The 21,487-nt window shown below is 37.1% G+C and overlaps 1 protein-coding gene across 3 annotated transcripts in view; it reads left to right on the top strand.

Moving 5' to 3' along the window:
* The first annotated feature begins 5,402 nt into the window (after window positions 1-5,402).
* The window catches only part of pde6a (phosphodiesterase 6A, cGMP-specific, rod, alpha), a 50,112-nt gene continuing 34,027 nt past the window's right edge, over window positions 5,403-21,487 (top strand). The window contains exons 1-3 of one of the 3 annotated variants that reach the window (XM_043703784.2): window positions 5,403-6,041; window positions 14,755-14,907; window positions 19,157-19,246. In XM_043703784.2, the coding sequence (XP_043559719.2) occupies window positions 5,574-6,041; window positions 14,755-14,907; window positions 19,157-19,246 (711 nt within the window). In that variant the 5' untranslated portion in view covers window positions 5,403-5,573. Of the gene's footprint in view, window positions 6,117-14,754; window positions 14,908-19,156; window positions 19,247-21,487 lie in introns of all 3 variants that reach the window. The other 2 variants (XM_087995418.1, XM_087995416.1) reach the window with 2 other exon arrangements.

Below are 21,487 nucleotides of genomic sequence, written 5' to 3'. Positions count from 1 at the left end.
AAATTTCAGCTTGTACATTTGTAAGGAAATTATGTGGCTTAGTTCATGTCTGGAACTCTGATGAGTCAGGGTTTGTAACGGATGTAACCCACTCAGTAGTTCATTTATTCAAAGTTTTATAAATGGACTTCGCCTAGAAACAGATTTTTAGACTAAAAGCAGATCGCAGTAGTTTTACTGTTTGTGAACTCAGTCTTTTTCTAGTTTGTAATTTACCATTACCCATTTTCTGCTATTGCATAAAGCCAGGAGCCACCTCAATACAATTGAGTGAACCTCTAGGAGTGGTAGTAGTGGTAGCTGAAATGCAGCTACCTGTCAAAACCTAAAGTAGTTCCTCCTTCAGGTGCAGAACTTAAACATCCAGGCCTCACAGGACGTGTACATAAAAAGTACTTCCTGTCTAAGCAATATTGACAACATAAGTCATTTGTATTTCTGCATGGTTTGGTGAAAGTTATGCAGAAATTCATTAGCCAAATGTCTGCAAAATTATTGAAATGTTTTCAAAACTACACAGCATTATGGTGTATAGCAACTACTGAAGCACCTCCAGATGAATCCTTGGAAATAAATATTTTAGTCATAGGAGAAGAAAGATTGTTAAATGATCAGATTCTTGTTATAGAAGCCTCACATATCAACATAAAGAAATGTTCTTTATTTGACCTTGACATGCTGCAAGATTACATTAAAAGATCATTGATGCAAGTATTCATAATTTTCAGAACTCACTGGAAAAGATTTAGTCAAGCGATCCAAGGGCCCCAATTTACTCAACTGACGAACTTAGGTTAAAAGAAAACACGCTTCAGTTTTCTGTGCTTTAGAAGAAAATAACTGTTCGTATGAATAAATTGTCTTTAACTAATGGCAGTTACAAAATATGAATTGCCGGTATAAAAATCTGCAATGCAAATTCTCTCCTTCCTTAACTTTCCCCTTCACAAACAGCAAACAAAGACAGACAAGACATGGGTATTGAGAGTGGTAAAAGAAATAAGGAGATCGGAGAAACGTAGTTCAATAGCATCAGACTGGATCATGTGAATCAATGAGTTGATTTTTCTTTTCCTTTTAATTCCTTTTTAAGTTCCTTGGTAATGAGATGAGGTTGCTTGCATATCAATGTTGTCTTTTATTTATCAGTTGAAAATTTGCCCTTTCACTATTTTTAAAGGCATTTTCCTTCTCCTTCAACAGGGAATTTGCAGAAATTACTGGAAACTTCATTCCCTCTTAGGTAAAAGAGAGATTATTTGATGCTTTCTCTCTACAAATTAGGTGTTTCTCTGTGGCGCTGGCTTCACACAAGCTTTGGTCATCTGATCAGGAGCCAATCAGAATTCTATTGCCAAGCAGTTTTCCTTTTGCTCAGACCTATTGTCTTCACAGTGTATTCTTTCGCTCTTATTGTTCCAGGAAAATTGCAGTATTGCATATAACTCACAATGTGCTCTCGTCAACATGAATTTTAAAACTACAGCCATCTCATTACAAATCTCCTTGGTTTGAAACAATATCATCCTTTTTGGTCCAAATGTTCATTGTTACCTAGGTTTTCTTTATATAGATCAGTGGATAGGTTATTATATGTCTCAGAGCAGTGGTACGTCTGAAGTAGACTTAGATAAAATTCCCTCTCATGGTAATGTTAAGTCAAATATTCCTGTGAAAGTGACAGTGTTCATGTTGTACTGAGCCAGGACAATCAACTACAATGGCAGCTGATGTGACTGAAGTGAATGCAGGATATGTGTAAGAAATAATTCAAGTCAGAAAGTACAGTAGAATCCTAACTACCTGTCACTGTAATCCTGTAGGGTTGTGTCAGCAGTAGGAGAAGAATTTATGGGTGAGTGGTTCATCCAGACAAGCAAGCTACCAGCATGTAGAGAAAGCACTGTGGTGAGATATGCTAACATCACATATGCATTACCAAATAAGAAAACAAATTACTTACATTCTATTTATAATGTCTACTATTGTGCAGAATAATTTAACAGCACATCAAAGGGCTGAAGGATTGTCAGTGATGTGTAGAGAGAAAGGTGAATATGTATTTGAGTTTGTGACTTTGTGGTGTGAACAGATATTAGAAATGTGTCACTGGTAGTTCTTCAGCGCTCACTCTCTCATAATTGTCAGCTATAAGCGGGTATGGAATTTAAAAGAAAATCCTTTGTCTAGGATCAGGAGAAGCAGAGCTATCACTGCTATCTATCTCAACCCATCCATCAATTCCACTGTTTCCATGACCATATTCCCGTTACTTAATTTCAATTCAATCCTTCCGAACAGGACTTACCTGAAATCCATGGCTGATAAAGCATGCAATCTCAAGTTCGATCTTTTCTGAAAGTGAGATGATCCTGGAAGCTTGGACAACAATGGCATTTCATTCAGATAAGGCTTGAGTGAAGAAGGGCCTGTGCCCGAAACGTCGAATCTCCTGTTCCCTGGATGCTGCCTGACCTGCTGTGCTGTTCCAGCAATAAAGTTTCAACTTTGATCTCCAGCATCTGCAGACCTCACTTTCTCCTCAATGGATTTGTCAATCCTTAACTCCCTTGCCATTAGCTACAGACTAATTTCCCAGGCCTGAATATAGCTTGTCAATTGTTGATCTTCCTGTAACAAAAATCAGGAGTTCTTTTTGAAGTGTGGCTTATCATCTCAACAAAAGTCTGACATACCAAGACATAATAGAATTTTGACAGTCAACAACTGCCACATTTAAATGAAGTATTTAAGAGCAGAACCAATAGGGAGTTGTTTCCAGCATTGTAAATTCTTTGCACCAGTGAAGAAATAGATATGTAGGACATTGTTGAGGAGATCTCTACTATAAGTTTCAATACAATATCTGCACTAGATAAACTTTTGAATTTGGCATCATTGATTACTTCCATAAGTACATCTTGCATTGGTTTTACTGCAACTCATCTTGTGAAGTAATAGAATGATCCAAGGTTGAAATGATAAGGCCTTATAGTATCAACTAAGAATTTGTATTTGCTACAATGATCACGTATACCTAATCGCACAGATTTTACATATCTTTCATAATTTGGATGGACAAAGATTCTAGTGAGCCATGAAGAAATTAAATTGTGTGTTCTCCAAGACAATTTCTCTATAAATCAGAGTCCAGATACCAACCAATCAGCACTTTCTTCTTATGCAGTGAAAATGTTTTTTTCTTCTTTGAATTGGTATTCTAGTAAAGTATCCTGATAAGTGTAAGATAAAAAGTTTTAACAAAATGTGTCTTTTTTCCAACAGTATTTAATCTGGAGATGCATTTTTTTATATGCTATTGTTAAAGTTGTTGAAGATTCTTCTTTGAATGGTTAGAAGGTCAGATATTTTTAAAGTTTCTAGTCTCTCAGCATCCAATGTGTAACTTGGATTTGTCATAACACTGGTTGGTGTTGCAATCTGATCAAATTCAGTTGCAAAAACTTCAGTTGTCTCAAGCAGAATGTAATGTTCATTTGTTGCTTCTTTGGCTACTTCTCATCTCAAATTTGTTTAGTACAGGTCATTCTGCGATAACACGCGTTTCGTCAATGCGAATTCACTATAACAAGATTGCCAAATTGGGGACACTGTTTCTAAAGCGCGAACTTTTAAAATGTGTATTGGCTGTAATGCAATTACATCATCAACACTTTAAGCACTATTTCTAAAGTGCAATTTTTCTCCTAAAAGGGGTTGCACAAGTACACAACCATTGCATTATAGAAAAACTACCTGCACTTGAAATCTGACCTCTGCAATTTTGACAGCAAAGGAAACCAGTTCTGTCAAACCAGTATAGGCATAGTTTCAGTGTTAGCATTGATAGCATGAAAAATTATTATTCCACTGTAATTAACCTCAATAGATTCTGCTTTTGATTTAGACTCAAACATTAGCACATGCTGCCCCGTGAAATCTTATACCAGTTTTTTTTCTGTGGATGTTCCTTGACCAGTTGTTCCTCAGCATTTTGCTGTTTAAACTCTTTCTGCTTTTGAATTTGATTAAGATGAATATGGCAGCATTGGTGTACAGTGGTTAACACTGCTGCCTCTCAGTGCCAGGTACCTGGGTTCAATTCTAGCCTTGTGTAGAGTTTGCACATTCTTTCTGTGTAACTTTCCACCAGGTGCTCTGGTTTGCTCCCACAGTCCAAAAATGTGCAAGTTAAGTGGATTAGTCATGTTAAATTGCCTGTAGTATCTAGGAATATGTAGGCTAGGTGGATTAGTCATGGCTATTGCGGGGTTAGGTTGGGAGAGTTTGGGGTCTGGGTGGGATGCTCTTTGGAGGGTCAGTGCAAACTCAATGGGCTGAATGGCCTCAATTTGCGATTCTAATCTAAAATATAGCTTTATACTCAGGAACGATGAATGAATCAATAAAGGTGAGGAGACATAAAACTCAAAACTGACTGTGCCTCCAGTGCAAATGTTGACATTTTACCAACTGAGTTAGTTCTGGAAGCATTTCAAAATAATGGCAAATTTTGCACCATTTGTCACATACAAATCGCAAATGTGGCAGCCTGAGGCCTCAAGATACAATCAATTGGCCACTTAATGGCCTCAAATGGCTGATGAGCAATGAATCTGCCCAAGACCTCCTTCACATTGGATAAAATACCCATGGTAAAAAGCAGGATTAGGGGGATACAAGCATCAAACAGCTATAGCATCCAGTTTTATTTACATGCCATACCCTCCACTGTCAAATTCTATCCTAATTTTTCTCTCAATGATTTTCATAACTGAAACTTGTATAAATTCATAATTATGCAAGTATGCAAATGCTTAAATGTTTTTCACTACTTCCATCACAAGAATAACCTTGTACCTACAAGGCCTATATCTACTAACTTAATCCTCGGATAAAGACGTCTTATCCCATTACAAGCATTTAAATCAACAAGGGATGACAGGAGGATTTTCAATCCAACCCAATTCAAGTACCTTCTACTCTGTTTAGAAGGTAATGATTTAATTTTAATTTAAAGAAAGTGCAAGCAGAATTTGAAAATGTAACCCTACATGGATAATGCAGCATGTAGGAATGGAGATTTCTAAACCAGCTCCAATATTAACAGAGATTTTAAAAATTTCTTATGCTACGTGAGCTTTTAACATATTAAGTGAATGAAATAATAAATATGTCAGAAACAATAAGTTTACTGTCAGCTGTTTTCAATTATTTAGTACAATCAAATAGACATTAGGAGTTCACACTGAATAATTATCTATACAATTGATCATCATTTAATATTAAAATATATCTCAGTTTGATCAGTTTGAGGCTTAATTAATGTCAGGTGATGTTAAGGTGTAATCCTACTTTCATCTTCAGCATTACTGAGAAAATGTAATTGAAAGCTGTTGTGTGCTGCACCTAACCGTGGATCTGTGTAGGTGTTAGTAAGGCTACTGTTACCATGAAACATCATTACTCCTGAAGCACTGAAATGGAATGAATGACAATATATTATTAGCTTATTTTGGGAAACTAATTTTTCTATTGGGTGTGGGTAAGGTCAGGAAACAACGTATTCCAAAATGAGTGCGACGAAAGAAGAAGTGGAGAAATTTTTGGACAGCAATCCTAACTTTGCCAAGGAATACTATGACACAAGACTACGATCGATACATATTGCTAACATGCTGGGATCTCAAGAACCAAACAGGGACTACAGTACTTTCCGGGAGGTAAACACTGTTGAGGAAAGTGAAATTATTTTTGAGCTGATTCGAGACATGCAGGATATTAATATGGAAAAGACAGTGTTTAATATACTCAGAAGAATTACATTTTTCATTCAAGCAGATTGTATGAGTTTGTTCATGTACAGATCTAGGAATGGAACTCCTGAACTTGCCACTAGGCTATTTAATGTTCAAAAGGATTCTGTTTTCGAAGATTGTTTTGTTACACCAGATTGTGAAATAGTTTTTCCTCTTGACACTGGGATCATTGGATATGTGGCTCACACTAAGAAAACAGTAAATATCAAGAATAAAGATAAGGTACTGCAAATACTTTTTAAAACATTTCAAAGATGCTCTAATCTAATGAAAAGTATTTAATATAATATAAAACATGTAAATATCTATCTACTTTGCATTGCATTTTAGAGACACTGTTTCCAGGCAAAAGCCAATGGAATTTATTGCATTTATTTTTCAATGCTGTTTATTCTCCTGAAAGCCAATGTTTATCACATAGTGAGAGAAAGTTATGGTATGAAACAAGTAAAAAATAATCTTCAGTGGAAGGCATACAGAGGTAGCAGGAAATATCAAAAGAAGATAGGACAAAAGAGATAAAGAGGAAATGAGAAGCAGACAGCAAGAAAGGGTATATAGAGGCACACAAATGATGAGGAGGAAAATTTAAAGGCGCAGAATGAGAAAATAAGGGAGAGAGAATGCAAAAACAATGAGAAATAGACTAGAAAAAAATGCACAAAAATATCTGTAACACTCCAGAAAGGATAAGCTAACAAAACTATAAGTTACTATTTATATAGATGTGTTTATTTCCATTTTAAGCAATAAAACTTTCTAGAGGAAAATTTGAAAAAATAACTGTAACTGTTAAAATGCAATTTTGCCATCAGAAATAAGCAGATGGTACAGAATAAAATAGTTCTTCATATAAAGTTTCATTTAATAAATTTTTGAAAATTATTATTTGTAATGGAGTTTCTGATGGGATTAGATAAAGTACTGTTGTGTAGTGTATGTGGAAATCCTATTGAAACATCAGCAAAGTTTTTAGCATAATTTATGCTATTTTTTTCAGGGTTTATGAAAAGCCCTTGCAGTTGAAATGGAAATCTGAAAAAGGGTACATTAATATGTTAAAAACAAATTAGCAGCTTAGATTATGTAAACACAAAATTGAACAGTCAGAGAGGATGCAGAATGTTGTATTTAATTGCATTGCAACAAAAGTCCCATTAACTTAATTGTCTTTGTAACTTTGTAGAATATAAGCTTCCACACTTGAATTCTAGGGTTCAAAGTTGTGTAGCTAGACAGAAAATATGTGTAATAATTTTTAACTTATCACAACTGCAAAGGACAAATTTCTATTTAGCTATTAATGGTATAAAACAAGTACTAAACTAACACCGTTTGCAGTAATAAACTGTATCAGCAACCATTATGGCCTACAGAGGTATTATTGGGACCATTAGTGTTATACTAATATTTTGGCTTCTCTATATATTTATTTTTTAGACTCAATTTATGATGTAAAACAATATATAATGTAATGCATCATCATGGGAATAAGTAACAAAGCATTGGTAAAAATACTACATTTGCATAACTTCATTCAGTTGAAAGAAGAAAGCTGACATTATCTTGGAAAGAACAACAGAAATTGCTGGAAAAGCTCAGCAGTACTGGCAGCATCTGTGGAGAGAAATCAGAGTTCAAGTTTTGGGCCCAGTGACCCAAAAATGAATTATGTTCTGAGGAATTGTAACTCGATCTAAAATATTAATTCTGATTTCTCTCCACAGATGTTGCCAGACCTGTTGAGCTTTTCCAGCAATTTCTGTTTTTGTTTCTGATTTCCAGCATCCACAGTTCTTTCAGTTTTTATTATCTTGGAAACCATTTATTGCACTTAACGTAGACATTAATGCACTTAGTGTAGACATTATGCAGCTGTTGAGCTGATTATTTTAATTCTAGCTACAGACTATGTATAACTGACAGTAATACTTAAAAAGAATGTTTTGTTTTGCAATGTAATTAAAAGGGATACAATGGGTGATTACTAAAATATGAAAGAAATTGTTATTTGAAACATTTGAATTATTTGAAATTATTTGAAATACAAATCTTGTGTTCATGCTTTAAGGATTTGGATGTATGATTGGTTCATTCTCCCTTTGTCATGTTATATTTTGGATTTCAGTTACAGATTCTGGATACAATATTACTTATAATAAATACTACAGAAATATCTCAATAATATCACATTTATGTTTAACTAAATGAAATTTAAAATGTATTTTGGTAAAAGGAGATATATTTTAACCAAACATGAACAGACAATTCTGTTATTGGTCAAATGTTTGTTACAAAATAAAAGTAGTGAAGGTTATTAAAACCTTACAATTGCCAGCAGTCTCAAAACATAAAACCATTTAGTGAGGGCATAATAAGGAGCTGTGGAACAAAAACTGCTGGAAATACACAACAGGTTAGTTAGTAATTGTAAAGTGGTAAGACAAATTATTGATATTTCAAATTTGCATCAGACACGAGGGTATGTTATTTAGACTGTTGTTTCATAAAGACTTAAGTATTAATGTGAAATTAACATGCAAACTAATCCTGTCACACTTATGGACACATGGATTATCTTGAAGGTCACACCCTACAAGCTGATTTAATGGAACATCTTCGTCAGCACAGTTACAGTTATAAATTCAACTTTATCAGAGCATTTTGCATTTTATAATCAGGAAACTAAACCACATAATTAAAGTACATGCTAAATTATCTCAATCAAAATAATATGTTTCAATATTTCATTTTTAAATAAACTTGTTAAAGTACAAAGATAATCAAAAGCTATGGTATTTTTATAGTTGAATCAAATGCTGTACATACATCTCAGATATGGAGTGCATTTTCTTACTCAGTGTTTCTATCAAGCTTTTTTGACTGAGAGATCAACAACTCATTTTCAAACCATAGAATGATACACTATGGTCTTAAAAAGGTAATTTGGTCCAACATTTCTGTGCCTACACAAGTTAACTTTTCCCTATGCACTCACTTCCTCCCTATATATAGGCTTTAGTATTATACTTTCTGAGATATTTGGAGATAATCAGCATATTTGCATGTTACAGATATGAATATATTTATTTATGATTAAAATTAAGTATGCTTTTTTATTGGTACTGTGGATGATATTCACTACCATGCTTTTTCAAATTCCAAAATGTTCACGCAAATTTTCTGACATAGTTTGAGATAGTTACAATTATTTTCTTGTAGTTGGAATTTTAGTTTCTGTTTTGTGCATGCAGGATAGTTACAACATAGTTTTCTCATATAGTTGTCTAAGTTTGTGACAGGCAAAGACAATTGCAGTATTGTAGTGAAGGGTGGTGTGTTTGCTACATTTCTAGGCACAGATGTCGTTTAGGATCACACTAATTGCGTTTTGTAAGGCGCAGATATGTTTGAGCTAATACTTACTTTATTAATTGGGATAAAAATATAATTGCGATAAGGGACATAGAAATATGTGAGACCATGATGGCAATCGTCCAAAATACAGATCAAAATTTTGGCTCTAATGTTTTTATGCTGAAAAATGAGAAGTAAATCCCCAAAGAATAGAACATGTGGTATTCCTTGAGATCCAATAACATTATATAACATTTTACATGCCATTGAAAATGATAAATTTCTTACTCATTGTTAAATATTGTCACTCCATTGGTGCTGATGGCAACATCTGATGGAATAACAGTCAAATGATTTATAATTGCTTAATATTTTGTGTAAGATAAACTAAAATTGAGATAAAAGCAAGAAACAAACATTTTGTGATTAGTTAGACTGTTAGTAACCTGCACTTGACATCTTTATCAACACAACTTGAAGGAATCTACAGACCAAGATCACCCAATTTGGAGGTGAAGTGTTGGCAAAAGAGTCAAATGATTCAAGTGTCTTCAACAAGCCCAGACGGAGGACAAAAAGAAACAATGGAAGGAGCATATGAATGTTCAAAAATTCCACAAATGCATTTCAGAAATACATTTGACCCACTTATGGTGGAGTTTGTAGATCTAATTTTAGACTATTTAGTCATCTCAGGTCCAGCATCATGGAATGGAAGAAGGTTGTCCTCAATCTTGAGGGCTGCCTAAGATTTTACATCTTTATGTATAATATGAAAAATCTCAGCCTTAGAATCTTATTTCATTTAATTTGCCCATCTTGAATGCTAGATAAATTGATGTAAGGGCAAAAGGCGGTGGAGTCATGAAATAAATTGGATTTCTTTGCACAGGAGTTATAAGGGCCAATGGCAATAGTTAGAAGGGCACATATCATCACAAGGATATGAGGGGCTGGGGGTTTGGGGGTGTGGATGGAATCATGAAGTGACATGATTTGGAATGAATGGGGCTATTTATAAACCAATGGCTGCCATTCACAATCTGCCAGATGTGGAATGTTGCCCAAGCTGGGACTCAGTGCCAAATTATCTTTAAAAGTGCACAAGTGATTCGAGGCAGGGCTGCCCAGTTTTTCACATGACTGAAAGGAAGTACCACAAGCTTGAAATGACTTCAGACAATATTTTCATGAATCAGCACTTGGCAAGCTCACCAATCTTTTCTTTCCTAATGCAGGGATTCTTCCAACTATCTTAAATGTTCTCGTGAACAGAATATAATGTGTCCACATCAAAAGGCTACATGTGACCTTCCCACCCTATCACAAATTAATGCCCTTGAGTGGGCCAAACAGGACCTCACGCACACTTGTCTGATGAGCTACCTTCCGGAAGGATGTCATGTCCCACCATCTGACCCAGCAGGCCTAGGTTCAAGTCCCACCTCAAGTAGCACAGAGGTGTGCAATAACATTTTTGAGCAGGTTGATTGTGTGATGATACTATAGCTTTAAGAGGGGTATTGTGTCCTTTTTATATGAAGAGAGGGTGGGGCAGAGGTGAGAGCAGTCTATTTCACGCCAATAATGTGAACAGTTTGTGAGGCCTTGGGTTTTTTTTAAAAAGTTGGTCAGAGCATTAAGTATAGGAGTTGGGACATCATGTTGTAGCTGTACAGGAAATTGGCAAGGCCACTTTTGGAATATAGTATGCAATTCTGGTCTCCCTCCTATAGAAAGGATGTTGTGAAACTTGACAGGGTTCAGAGAAGATTTACAAAGATGTTGCCAGGGTTGGAGGGTTTGAGCTGTAGGGAGAGGTTGAATAGGCTGGGGCTGTTTTTTGTGGAGTGTTGGAGGCTGAGGGGGTAACCTTATAGGTTTATAAAATCATAAGGGGCATGGATAGAGTAAATAAACAATGTATTTTCCCTGGGTTGGGGAAGTCCAGAACTAGAGGGCATAGTTTTAGGGTGCGAAGGGAAAATTTAAAAGGGACTTACGGGGCAAGATTTTTCACACAGAGCTTGGTGCATGTATGAAATGAGCTTCCAGAGGAAGTGGTGGAGGCTGGTACAATTGCAACATTTAAAAGGCATCAGGATGGGTACATGAATAGGAAGGGCTTAAAAGGATATGGGACAAATGCTGGCAGATTAGGTTAGGATATTTGGTTGGCATGGATGAGTTGGATCAAAGGGTTTGTTTCCATGCTGTACATCTCCATGACTCTATCACTCTAACAGAAGCAGCATAAAAGGGTGGGTCAAGCTCCCACAGAATCAGGATTTTAGTTTAACTTTCAGTAGATGCTAGAGTCTTGAAGCTGGATGTGGAAGCTGTTCTTCCTCTCTCTGTAAAAGCTAAAAGCTTGGGCTCTCTTCCCACTGCTAGAATTGCATGTGAGATAATCTATTTTACTGAATTTGTGTTTGCCAAGGGTGTGTTTAAAGGATGTTACTGTATTGGAACAGTTGTTGTTTATTAGTTAAATAATCTAATCCAATAGATTTAAGTTATTCCAATTGTTCTTTCTTTTGGTGGTATTTTAACTATAGTATCAGAATAAAGTGTGTTTTGCTTCAAGTCTGGTAGTTTGATCAATCGAGCTGCATCCAGAACACAACACCTTACATTTGCCTTTTAAGAATAAGAAAATGTTATGGTCTAGGCTATGTTCGTAATATATTTTGCTATGCTTTTAATGATGGTATTCCAACAATAGTATTAGGTACAGAATTCCATGATTCTAACCAAATATCAATCCAATAATGGCAAAGTATGCTGAAGCAAAAAGGTTGTATTCCTAGCAGGGCAAACTGGAGCTGATGACATTCCTATCGCATTATAGATATTTGTAGTGGTCACAGGATACTTGACATGATATTTAATTAGGAGGTGAAATATTTTCTTTTCAGAAGAAAGCAGTATGGAAAACAAACACTGTACCTTCACAAAGTATATTCTGGAAAACCATGTCTCATTTTGTGGTTTCCACTGGTAGGCAAAAGATCTGAGACTTTGGCCCAGAGTTGCTGCTGGCCATGCAGTCATTATTCAAGTTTGGGAGTTGCACATGTAGACCCTGTGGAATCCCCATCAGAGCAAACTCCAAAGAAATTGCTTGGTGAATTTGATGATCCCTGTTGGACCCCTCTAAAAGGATCTACTTAAATTGGCAAATTTGGAGGGTTCTGATTAAATAAAGTAAATAATTACTAGGAAAAATTAGTCTGTTAAATACATAGTCTCCTGAATAACTTTTCAATTAACTCCATAATCACTTCCCTCAACCCGAACTACACCTCCTCAGATATCGACCTCCTGATGTGACGGGATATGATGTGATGTTTCAGCCCTACTCCAGACCCAACACTTGTTTCCATACCCTGATCCCTACTTAGCCTATCTAGAGATTCACCACCCTCTCTCATTCCTCTCCTTCCCCTGCTTCATATCCAAAAACCTTCCACTATTCCTCCTATGTCCTTTCCAAACTAGCTCCTCTTCCCCTACTCCTCCTTTCTCCACCAGACCCAGCAGAATCCTGGGTCAAAATCCTGGAATTCTATCTATCCCTAATGGCATTGTGGGTTAACCTACAGCAGGTAAACTGCAGTGGTTCAAGAAGACAGCTCACCATCACCTTCTCAAAGGCAACTAGGGACAGGCAGTAAATGCTGGCTCAACTAGGGACACCCACATCCCTCAGATGAATAAAAAAATGTTCTCCAGCCCTTCTTTCCTGGCTATGTACTGGTTACCCCTTTCAGCCTTCTCTCTTCTCTGGATCCATTATCCCAAAACCCTTCCCTTACACACTGGACTCTATCTAACCTGGCTCTATCCTACCTGGCACCTCACACATCTTACACATCAATCTGGCAACCTACCCTCCCGGCACCTGAACCTCATACTTTCATTATGGACTTAACCCTTGGTAGCAGCTGTCAAAGGGATTGATTGTGATTCTGGACTGTGAAATTTCAGAATGCACTAGCTGATTGCTGTGAAAAGGGGGCATAGGTTGCCTGCCCTCTGATAGTTCTGCACTATGAGATAACTGACTGAATGAAAATCATGTATTTCTGAAGAGTGCTGAGCGGAATCTCCTGTCAGAAATGTGGAATCTCTTGTTTCATAAAAACGAGGGAATCTATAGCAATCTGCTTGAGATTGCCACTCCTTAGAAAGTCCAGTCTAATATATCTGAGAGATTACTTAAAAATACGAATTGATTTTCCAGGTGCTAATTGACAGCTTCTTATAAAGGTTTATAAAATCTTGAGGGGCATAGACAGGGTGAATGACCAAGGTCTTTTCCCCAGGGTAGGGGAGTCCAAAGTGAGAGGGCATAGGTATAAGGCGGGAGGGGAAAGGTTTGAAAGGGACTTCCGGGGCAACTTTTTCATGCAGAAGGCGGTGCATTTATGGAATAAGCTGCCAAAAGAGGTGGTGGAGAAAGGTACAGTTACAACATTTAAAAGATAACTGCGTGGGTAAATGAATAGGAAGGGTTTGGAGAGATATGGGCCAAATGCTGGCAAATTTGACTAGATTAATTTAGGATATCTGGTCAGCATGGATGAGTTGGACTGAATGGTCTGTTTCCGTGCTGTACATCTCAATGATTCTATAACTGTATGACAATGGCTACAAGACCTGCCAGCCCAATGAAAATGACTTTTCGAAAGAAATCTTTCAATGGTCTGATCATAATTGAAATGTCATTTGGATATTTTTCTCTTCATGGTGTAACGAATGCATCAACTCCAATCCATTGTACAGACAATCAAATGCCTGAATACTGTCTTCATATGGCTGATATTGGTTGGAGAAGAAGTCAAAGGGAAGCCTTACAGAACACTCTGGGATGAGCGCCACAGAGGGAAAGATTGAACAGCAGAAACAAAACAATACTGTCTCTAAGAGGCAGTCAAAATGAACTAATTCATTCAGTATCTCAGCCACAACTTCATTGAAACAATCAGAAAATTCCAACCTCCATTGCTATTCAAGGAACCAAGAGGGAATCCTTCAGACCAGTAACAATTTCAACCTCAATCTTTAAAACTAGTTAAACAGATTGAGTGTTTCTTGATACTCTGTTAGTAATATAAGTGCAGGTATATTTTTAAAATCATCTTTTCTTGTGTATGCATAAATGTACAAGTTTGGGGTTTGGATTTTTGTTGTGATTACATTTCAGGTGTTGTGAAAATAAACATTTATTCTTACATGCAAAAAAGAACTTGTTTGTCACGGAGCTTACAAATATCAAAACACTCCTTCCCAAAAATACAGGGTGTTGCAATTATCCAAGAGTAAGAAAAGTGGGGGTGGGGGCAAGTTATCCTGTACACATTTCCCCTGTTTGTTAAACCTTAGTGTTCTTAGTTGTACAGATAATACTTTAAGGCAGAAACAAAATCAGATTTTAGGATCAGATATAATTATTATTTCTGGAGGTTCAGGGATTTGGTGAGGTCCAACTGGCTCTTATTTCCTATATAGTACTTTAGTGTGATTGTTGAAGATTTCATTGATTTCTATTAACTGACTCCTTCCTGTATTGTAGGATGAACACTTCTGTGATTTTGTGGACACCCTGACAGAGTATAGAACAAAAAGTGTTCTGGCAACTCCAATAATGAATGGAAAAGATGTAGTTGCTGTTGTGATGGCTGTAAACAAAGAAACAGGATCACATTTCACCACCAAAGATGAAGAGGTAAGATTTTTCCAGGTTAATTTTGTACACATACTCTGTATGTACAGATTTTAAAAATTAAAACTTTAAAGTTCAATGTCTTTTCCAGCACTTCTTCTGGAACCACAATAACAGTTTACTTTTTTTGACCATATAATTAGGTGAATTAGATGACAATGTTAATAGCTTTCTGTCCCATAATTATAGTGTAGGTTTCATTACTGGCTAGGGCCTTGTCTCAATATATTATCTGATGTATTTGCGCGTATTTAAATATCTTTCAAATAGGGATGATCATCACTGAAGTTGTGAAGACCATAAATTTTGCCTCCAAGGCACCAAAGATAACTACTCCTACACCACATTGTTTTTCTTTTCACCCAGTTGTCGAACTTAGCCTTTTTCCACCCATTCTAGAGCTGCTCCCAGATGTAACCTCAGGGTAGACCATTCCTATGATAAGAAAGTCTCACAAGATGATTTGGCATTTCTTTTATTGCAGTTTGATAATAGGAGGGAGCTGTTGCTGACTACATATTTTAAATTTGTGCCTCAGCAGCATTGCTTCCTGTTCACTGTTTGAGTAGTTCTCTAGGGCTGAGAAAAGGAAGCTTTTCCTATGTCTACTCCTGCTCTCTCCATTTTATTGAGTCAAATATCTTTCCTCACTGACCATCAGGCTTGTTGGTTTATGACTGCTTTCTAATCCTGATGCACTTAGCCAATGGTCACACCCTGGCTCTCAGATATCCATATGCAGGATGCAGTCTGATCTGGCCTGCACTTACAACCAAGGCTTCAATCTATCTTGGTAGACTAACTGATTCCTGATAGCTGTGGAGATGGAGAATGGTTACAGCTGCAAATGCCACATGCTGCGCAGATTCTTTTAATAAGCAGAAAGTATATCTTAAGTAGAAACTAATGTTTGATTATCAATGACATAAAGGGGGTAGAGTCGATAAAAGGTTTTGAAGTATTGATTTGCCATGATTGTATTAAATACTGGAGCAGGCTCAATGGGCTGAATGGTCTATTTTTGTTCCTTCTGTTTCCTTGATGCTATCACAGATGATAGTCACAGGTGTCAATTGTCAGGCATGCTGAGAGGTTGTCCCCAGTGTCTGTGTATACGCTTGGCTTTCCTGAAATATCTAATTTATCAAACTTGTAACTTTCAAATTAGAGGTACAAGTAGCTTGCTGGTCTGTATATTCTCAATCATTCCACACCCTTCTTGCTCACTGGTGTTCTGAATGATTAAGAAGGTCCCAGGAGAAAGTTTTTGAATTGACAGATGAATGTGAAAGCATGCGATAGAGACGGTGTTGTCATGGAGACCAAGGTAGCAGAACATAAATGAAGATCTTGGTCCGAAGACTTTTCTATGGTCTTATCGTCAACATGCCCTTCCTAGTTGTCATTATTTTGATCCAAAGGTAAAAGAAAATTCCTGGCAAATGCTTGACCTTCTCCTCTAAAGGATGCAGTTCTCCACATATGTTGTGCTGACTCCAGTAATTTTACCTTTTCATTTTGTGCAACTTGCTTTTGTGACAAGATTGAAAGAATTAGCGAAAGGCTAACTTTTGAGGAATTATCCTTCAAATGATATCAGACAGTTGATAGAATACATATATTGGTTTCACTCTGCTAAAATAGATTAAGGGTATTTACAATTATGTGATGCCAGGACGTTACAAATATATTAAGCTACCAGGTCAGTGCCGGTGCTTTCTCAACTTATAGCTGAGAATTCAAAAACTTTCTCCTGGGACCTTCTTAATCATTCAGAACACAAGTGAGCAAGAAGGGTGTGGAATGATTGAGAATATACAAACCAGCAAGCTACTTGTACCTCTAATTTGTGGGTGGCACGGTGGCATAGTGGGCGGCATGGTGGCACAGTGGTTAGCACTGCTGCCTCACAGCCCCAGAGACCCGGGTTCAATTCCCGCCTCAGGTGACTGACTGTGTGGAGTTTGCACGTTCTCCCCGTGTCTGCGTGGGTTTTCTGCGGGTGCTCCAGTTTCCTCCCACAGTCCAAAGATGTGTAGGTCAGGTGAATTGGCCATGCTAAATTGCCCGTAGTGTTAGGTAAGAGGTACATGTAGGGGTATGGGTGGGTTGCGCTTCGGCGGGGCGGTGTGGACTTGTTGGGCCAAAGGGCCTGTTTCCACACTGTAATGTAATGTAATCTAATCTAATCTTATAGTTGACAATTGAGTTAATATCATGGCCTTGATGGAAGCCTGGCTGAGGATTGATGTCAGCTACTGCCTAAACTGCTCTGCCTTTATCTTCCACACTTTCCTTGCCCAGACCTTTGTGTTAGTGATGCTGGCAATGGTGATAGTGTGGGTCTTATTGGCAGATGACACTTTGGTTTGTCACCTGGCTCTTTCTATGCCTTTTCAGCATCTCATCTTGTCCCATTCCTCTTGGTTCTGGTGTAAAACGTTCTTTCTCTAGCCAAGTACCGTGCCAATTTTCAAACTGAGCAATCTTCATGACTAGCCTTGCTTAGTCTCTGCACTGAGAAACTTCTCATCAGGAGTTTCAGCTGCATTCATATCATCATGTTTCTCTTCTTTGAGTTCACTGTCCTCTTATGCTTCTCTGTTAATATATCCCTTATGGACAGTCCCCGGTCTTCCATCTCACATAGTCTCACTACCCCCATTGTATTAATCACATGGTAAAGACATCTCTGACCACTTCCCTAATTTGTTTTCCATTCATGTTCATTTTCCCTCTCCCACCATTACCTTCTTTTGTGACCAGCCCTGGGATATAAAACTATCCCCTGTTTAGCTACAGTAAAATCATAATAAGTTGTATCACAACCCACTCATAAAGTTGTGTTAGGCACGGCTTCAAGACAGCTAAGCAAGCTGCAATTAAAACTGATTTGCTTGTAAATGTCAAAGGAAAACCTTTGAATACTCAGTGATGTAGCATATACAGTTCTGCAGGCTGGAACAGAAGACAAATTTTCTGCAGCCAGAGTTCAAGTTATCTGCATTTTATTCATTGCTATTTCAGTGTAATAACTTTACTGTCAAAATTCAATTGTTTACTTTTCATTCACTGTTGTCCAAAATATTTCCGCAGCTGGCATATGATTTGTTTAGCCATTCACTGCCAGATCTGGTTGGAACACAGGAAAGCACCATCAGGACTTGCTGTCAACAGTAAAGACAACTTGCTTTTCTCAGATCATCCTGAGTTGCAAAGATAAAACCTTGCTACTTTCCTCTAACCATTTTCTGTACTGCAATCCAATTTCTTATCACCAAGCATGGCTGTGATACTGACCAGAGTCAAGATTAGAGTGGTGCTGGAAAAGTACAGCAGGTCAGACAGCATCCGAGGAGCAGGAAAATTGATGTTTCGGGCAAAAACCCTTCATCAGGAATCTGTTTCGATAATGGAAGTGCATAGATACTTTGCTTCATTAACATATTTAATATAGCTGTAGCAAGGTATTCTTTCTGTGATCTCTTATATCAATGCTTCAATGGTTTTTGGACAAGTTTAAGGAGTGTGACATGTTTGAAGTCTCTGTTATTGCTACCTTAATGATCTAACTGATTGATACTTTTATGGGGTTTCAGGAACAGCAGTTTCTGTTTCAAAATAGATTTTGTGAATTTCTACTTTCCTCTCAGCAGCTCCCTAGTTCCATTAGTTTGTATACAGCTTACTGGACAATGTACATAATGCATATTAGATGAAAGGGCATGGAAATGGCATGGATAGCATGAGGGACAATGTGGAGTGGCCGGGGTCATAAGTTAGTCTAGCGAGTAAAAGGGGCTTTCAGAATGGTTGGGATCATGGGTTGGTATTGTTTGGAATGTAGAAGGTATGGAGAAGACCTTTTGGCCTTGCCTTTCAAAAATTTCCCAAAACCAAACTATGATTCATGACTCCTCTGTGTGGCCATGTATGGAGAAGCTGGTTATGGAGAAGCTAGTTCGAATCCATGAAAATTACAGAGATGTTTTTCCCACATGGAACTAGTCAGTTTGAAAGTGTAGATTGTGGGCTCACTGTCTGTGCCTTTATGACATCCAAGCAAATGCTGAGAGTGGGTCAGGAATCCTGAAATTGTGTCCCATTGTCAATTTTAAAAGGCTTCAGTATCATTCCAACTCCATGAAAATTCAGCACTGAAGTTCAGGGTAAGTACAATGGTAGAAACATGAGACCTAAGTTTCTTCATTTTTGTCTAGTATATTGAAAATAATCTCAATTTTATTTTCAGATTTTATTAAAGTATCTCAATTTTCTCAACCTAACACTCAAGATCTACCATCTGAATTACCTCCATGGGTGTGAAACCAGGAAAGGGCAGGTAAAGTTAAATGGGAATGTAAAAAATACAACATAGGTACTTATACAACTTAATAAATTACTTAATAATACTGTTTATAATAAATATAAAGGTTGATAGTTTGAACATAGGAACATAGTACTTGGAAATAGTTTGAGTTGTAAGTTGACATCAGTTATATCAGACAGTGAGTGGGCAATTGAATCCACAGTGCAATTGATGGAAATTGGAGGTGGGGGCTCTGTGCATCATATATTTTTGTGTAACTATGTTTAATCACTATATTTTAAAAGATAAATAAAAGTAGCTACTCCACATAATAGACTTTTTCTGAATAGTATTAAAGGTTATATATGTTGTGAAGAGAACATAAAGTCATTCAAAGGGATATAGGTCGGTTCAGGGAATGGGCAAAGTTCTGCAAATGGAGTACAATGTGAAAATGTGAAATTGTCCATTATGACAGGAAAAATTTTAAAAATGGTATCTTATCTAAATGGTGAGATATCACAGAGTTCTGAGATGCAGGTAGCCTAGTGCAAGCATCACAAATAAAACATTAACATGCTGGAATAGTAAGCAGTTGGAAAATTTAATTGTATGTTATAGTTGATCACAACAGGATTTGAATACGAAAGTAAGGAGGTTATGCTTTAATTATATAGGATGTGGATGAAACCTCACCTGGAACACTACGTACAGATTTAGATGTAGATGTAGATGTGTTGAAGACAGTTCAAAGAAGGATTATTTGACTAATACCTGGGATGGTCGGGTTGGGAGAGGATTATCTGCTGAGGAAAACTGCTTGTATCCACTGGAGTTTAGAACAGTAAGAAGTGATTTGGTTGAAATATACAAGATCCTAAGAAGTCTTGATGGGTTAGATGCGGAGACGATATTTTCTTTCATGGGAGAATCTAGAACTAAGGCTCACCGTTTAAAAAGCAGGGGTCACTCATTCAAAACAGATGAGACAATTTTCTTTCCTGTGAGTCTTTGGAAGACTCCTTCTAAAACGTTGGTGGAAGCAGTGTTCTTTATTATTTTGGAGACAGAATAAGACAGATTCTTGTTTTATCAAGGGCTAAATGTTTATCAGATCGGCAGGAATGTGTATTTGAGTTTACAATCAGATCAACCATGATCTTATGAATGACAAACAAGGCTGGAGGAGTGTACCCCATCACTTTTTTGGCATGAAAGTGTGAGGCTGATCTTTAATGAGAAAAAAAATCATGTTTCCACTGAAGGGGATGTACATTAGAGTACAGTATATGGAAAAACATGTCTTTTGTAGCTGAACAAATAGGTTTGTAATGTATGCCAAGTCAACACATATCCCAATAATTGATAGTAATAAGGAAAATTCACCATTGTTTATCCTTGTACCTCCTACCTGTCAGGAATATCTTATGCACCCTCAGCTGTATGTGCTCATCCCTAATTGCCCAGACAGACAGTTATGAGTCACTCACATTGCTGTGGGTCTGGATTTAAATGTAGGCCTGACTAGGTAAGGATGGCAATTTCTTTCCTTAACCTCTGTAGAGGTCCATTACATCAAGTAGCTAATTTTATAATTTGTTCATAGGGTGTGAGCATTGTTTGCAAGCCTAGAATTTATTGCTATTTCCTTGAGAATGTGGTGATGAGCTGCCTTCTTGACCTGCTGGAGTTCATCTGGTAAAGGTACAAACTCAGTAAGGTTAAGGAGAGTATTTCAGTGTTGTGACACAATGACAGCCAAGCAGTGAGATATAGGTTCATATCAGTGTGGTGTGTAACTTGGGGAAGAACTTGCAGGCAATAGTATTCCCATGCATTGGCTGTCTATGATCTTTTACATGGTAGTTTTCACAGGTTTAGTAGGTGCTATGGTGAGGTCCTCCAGTAAATTTGTAGATGATCTATACAACTAAAAGCTAAAGTTTCTTGCTCTGGTTAAGGGGTGAGGGTATGGGTTTCTTTCTCTATGATTACTTTTAAAATGTATTGTGTAACATCTATTTATAATGAACTGCAACTGACACTAAATTTCCAATCCTGCTGAAATAACTTTATCATCTAGTTTTTCCTGGCCTTTGTCACAATTTGCAACACATTCAATTTGACTTCCCATTTCATTAGAAGAAAATTTTATTATTACTTCAATTACTGGCAATCACTTCAATTACTTATTACTGGCAATCAGCACTATTGCTATACCGTTTTTTTGCCAAAGACAACTGTTTGTTATATTCCTTGTTTGATCGTTCACTA

The sequence above is a fragment of the Chiloscyllium plagiosum genome, unplaced genomic scaffold (genome assembly GCF_037043375.1).
Source record: "Chiloscyllium plagiosum isolate Xiang-an unplaced genomic scaffold, Cpla_swu_hap1 HiC_scaffold_16, whole genome shotgun sequence".
Lineage (NCBI taxonomy): Eukaryota > Metazoa > Chordata > Chondrichthyes > Orectolobiformes > Hemiscylliidae > Chiloscyllium > Chiloscyllium plagiosum.
Note: the sequence above shows the minus strand (reverse complement) of the source record. Positions and strands in the feature narration are given on the sequence as shown.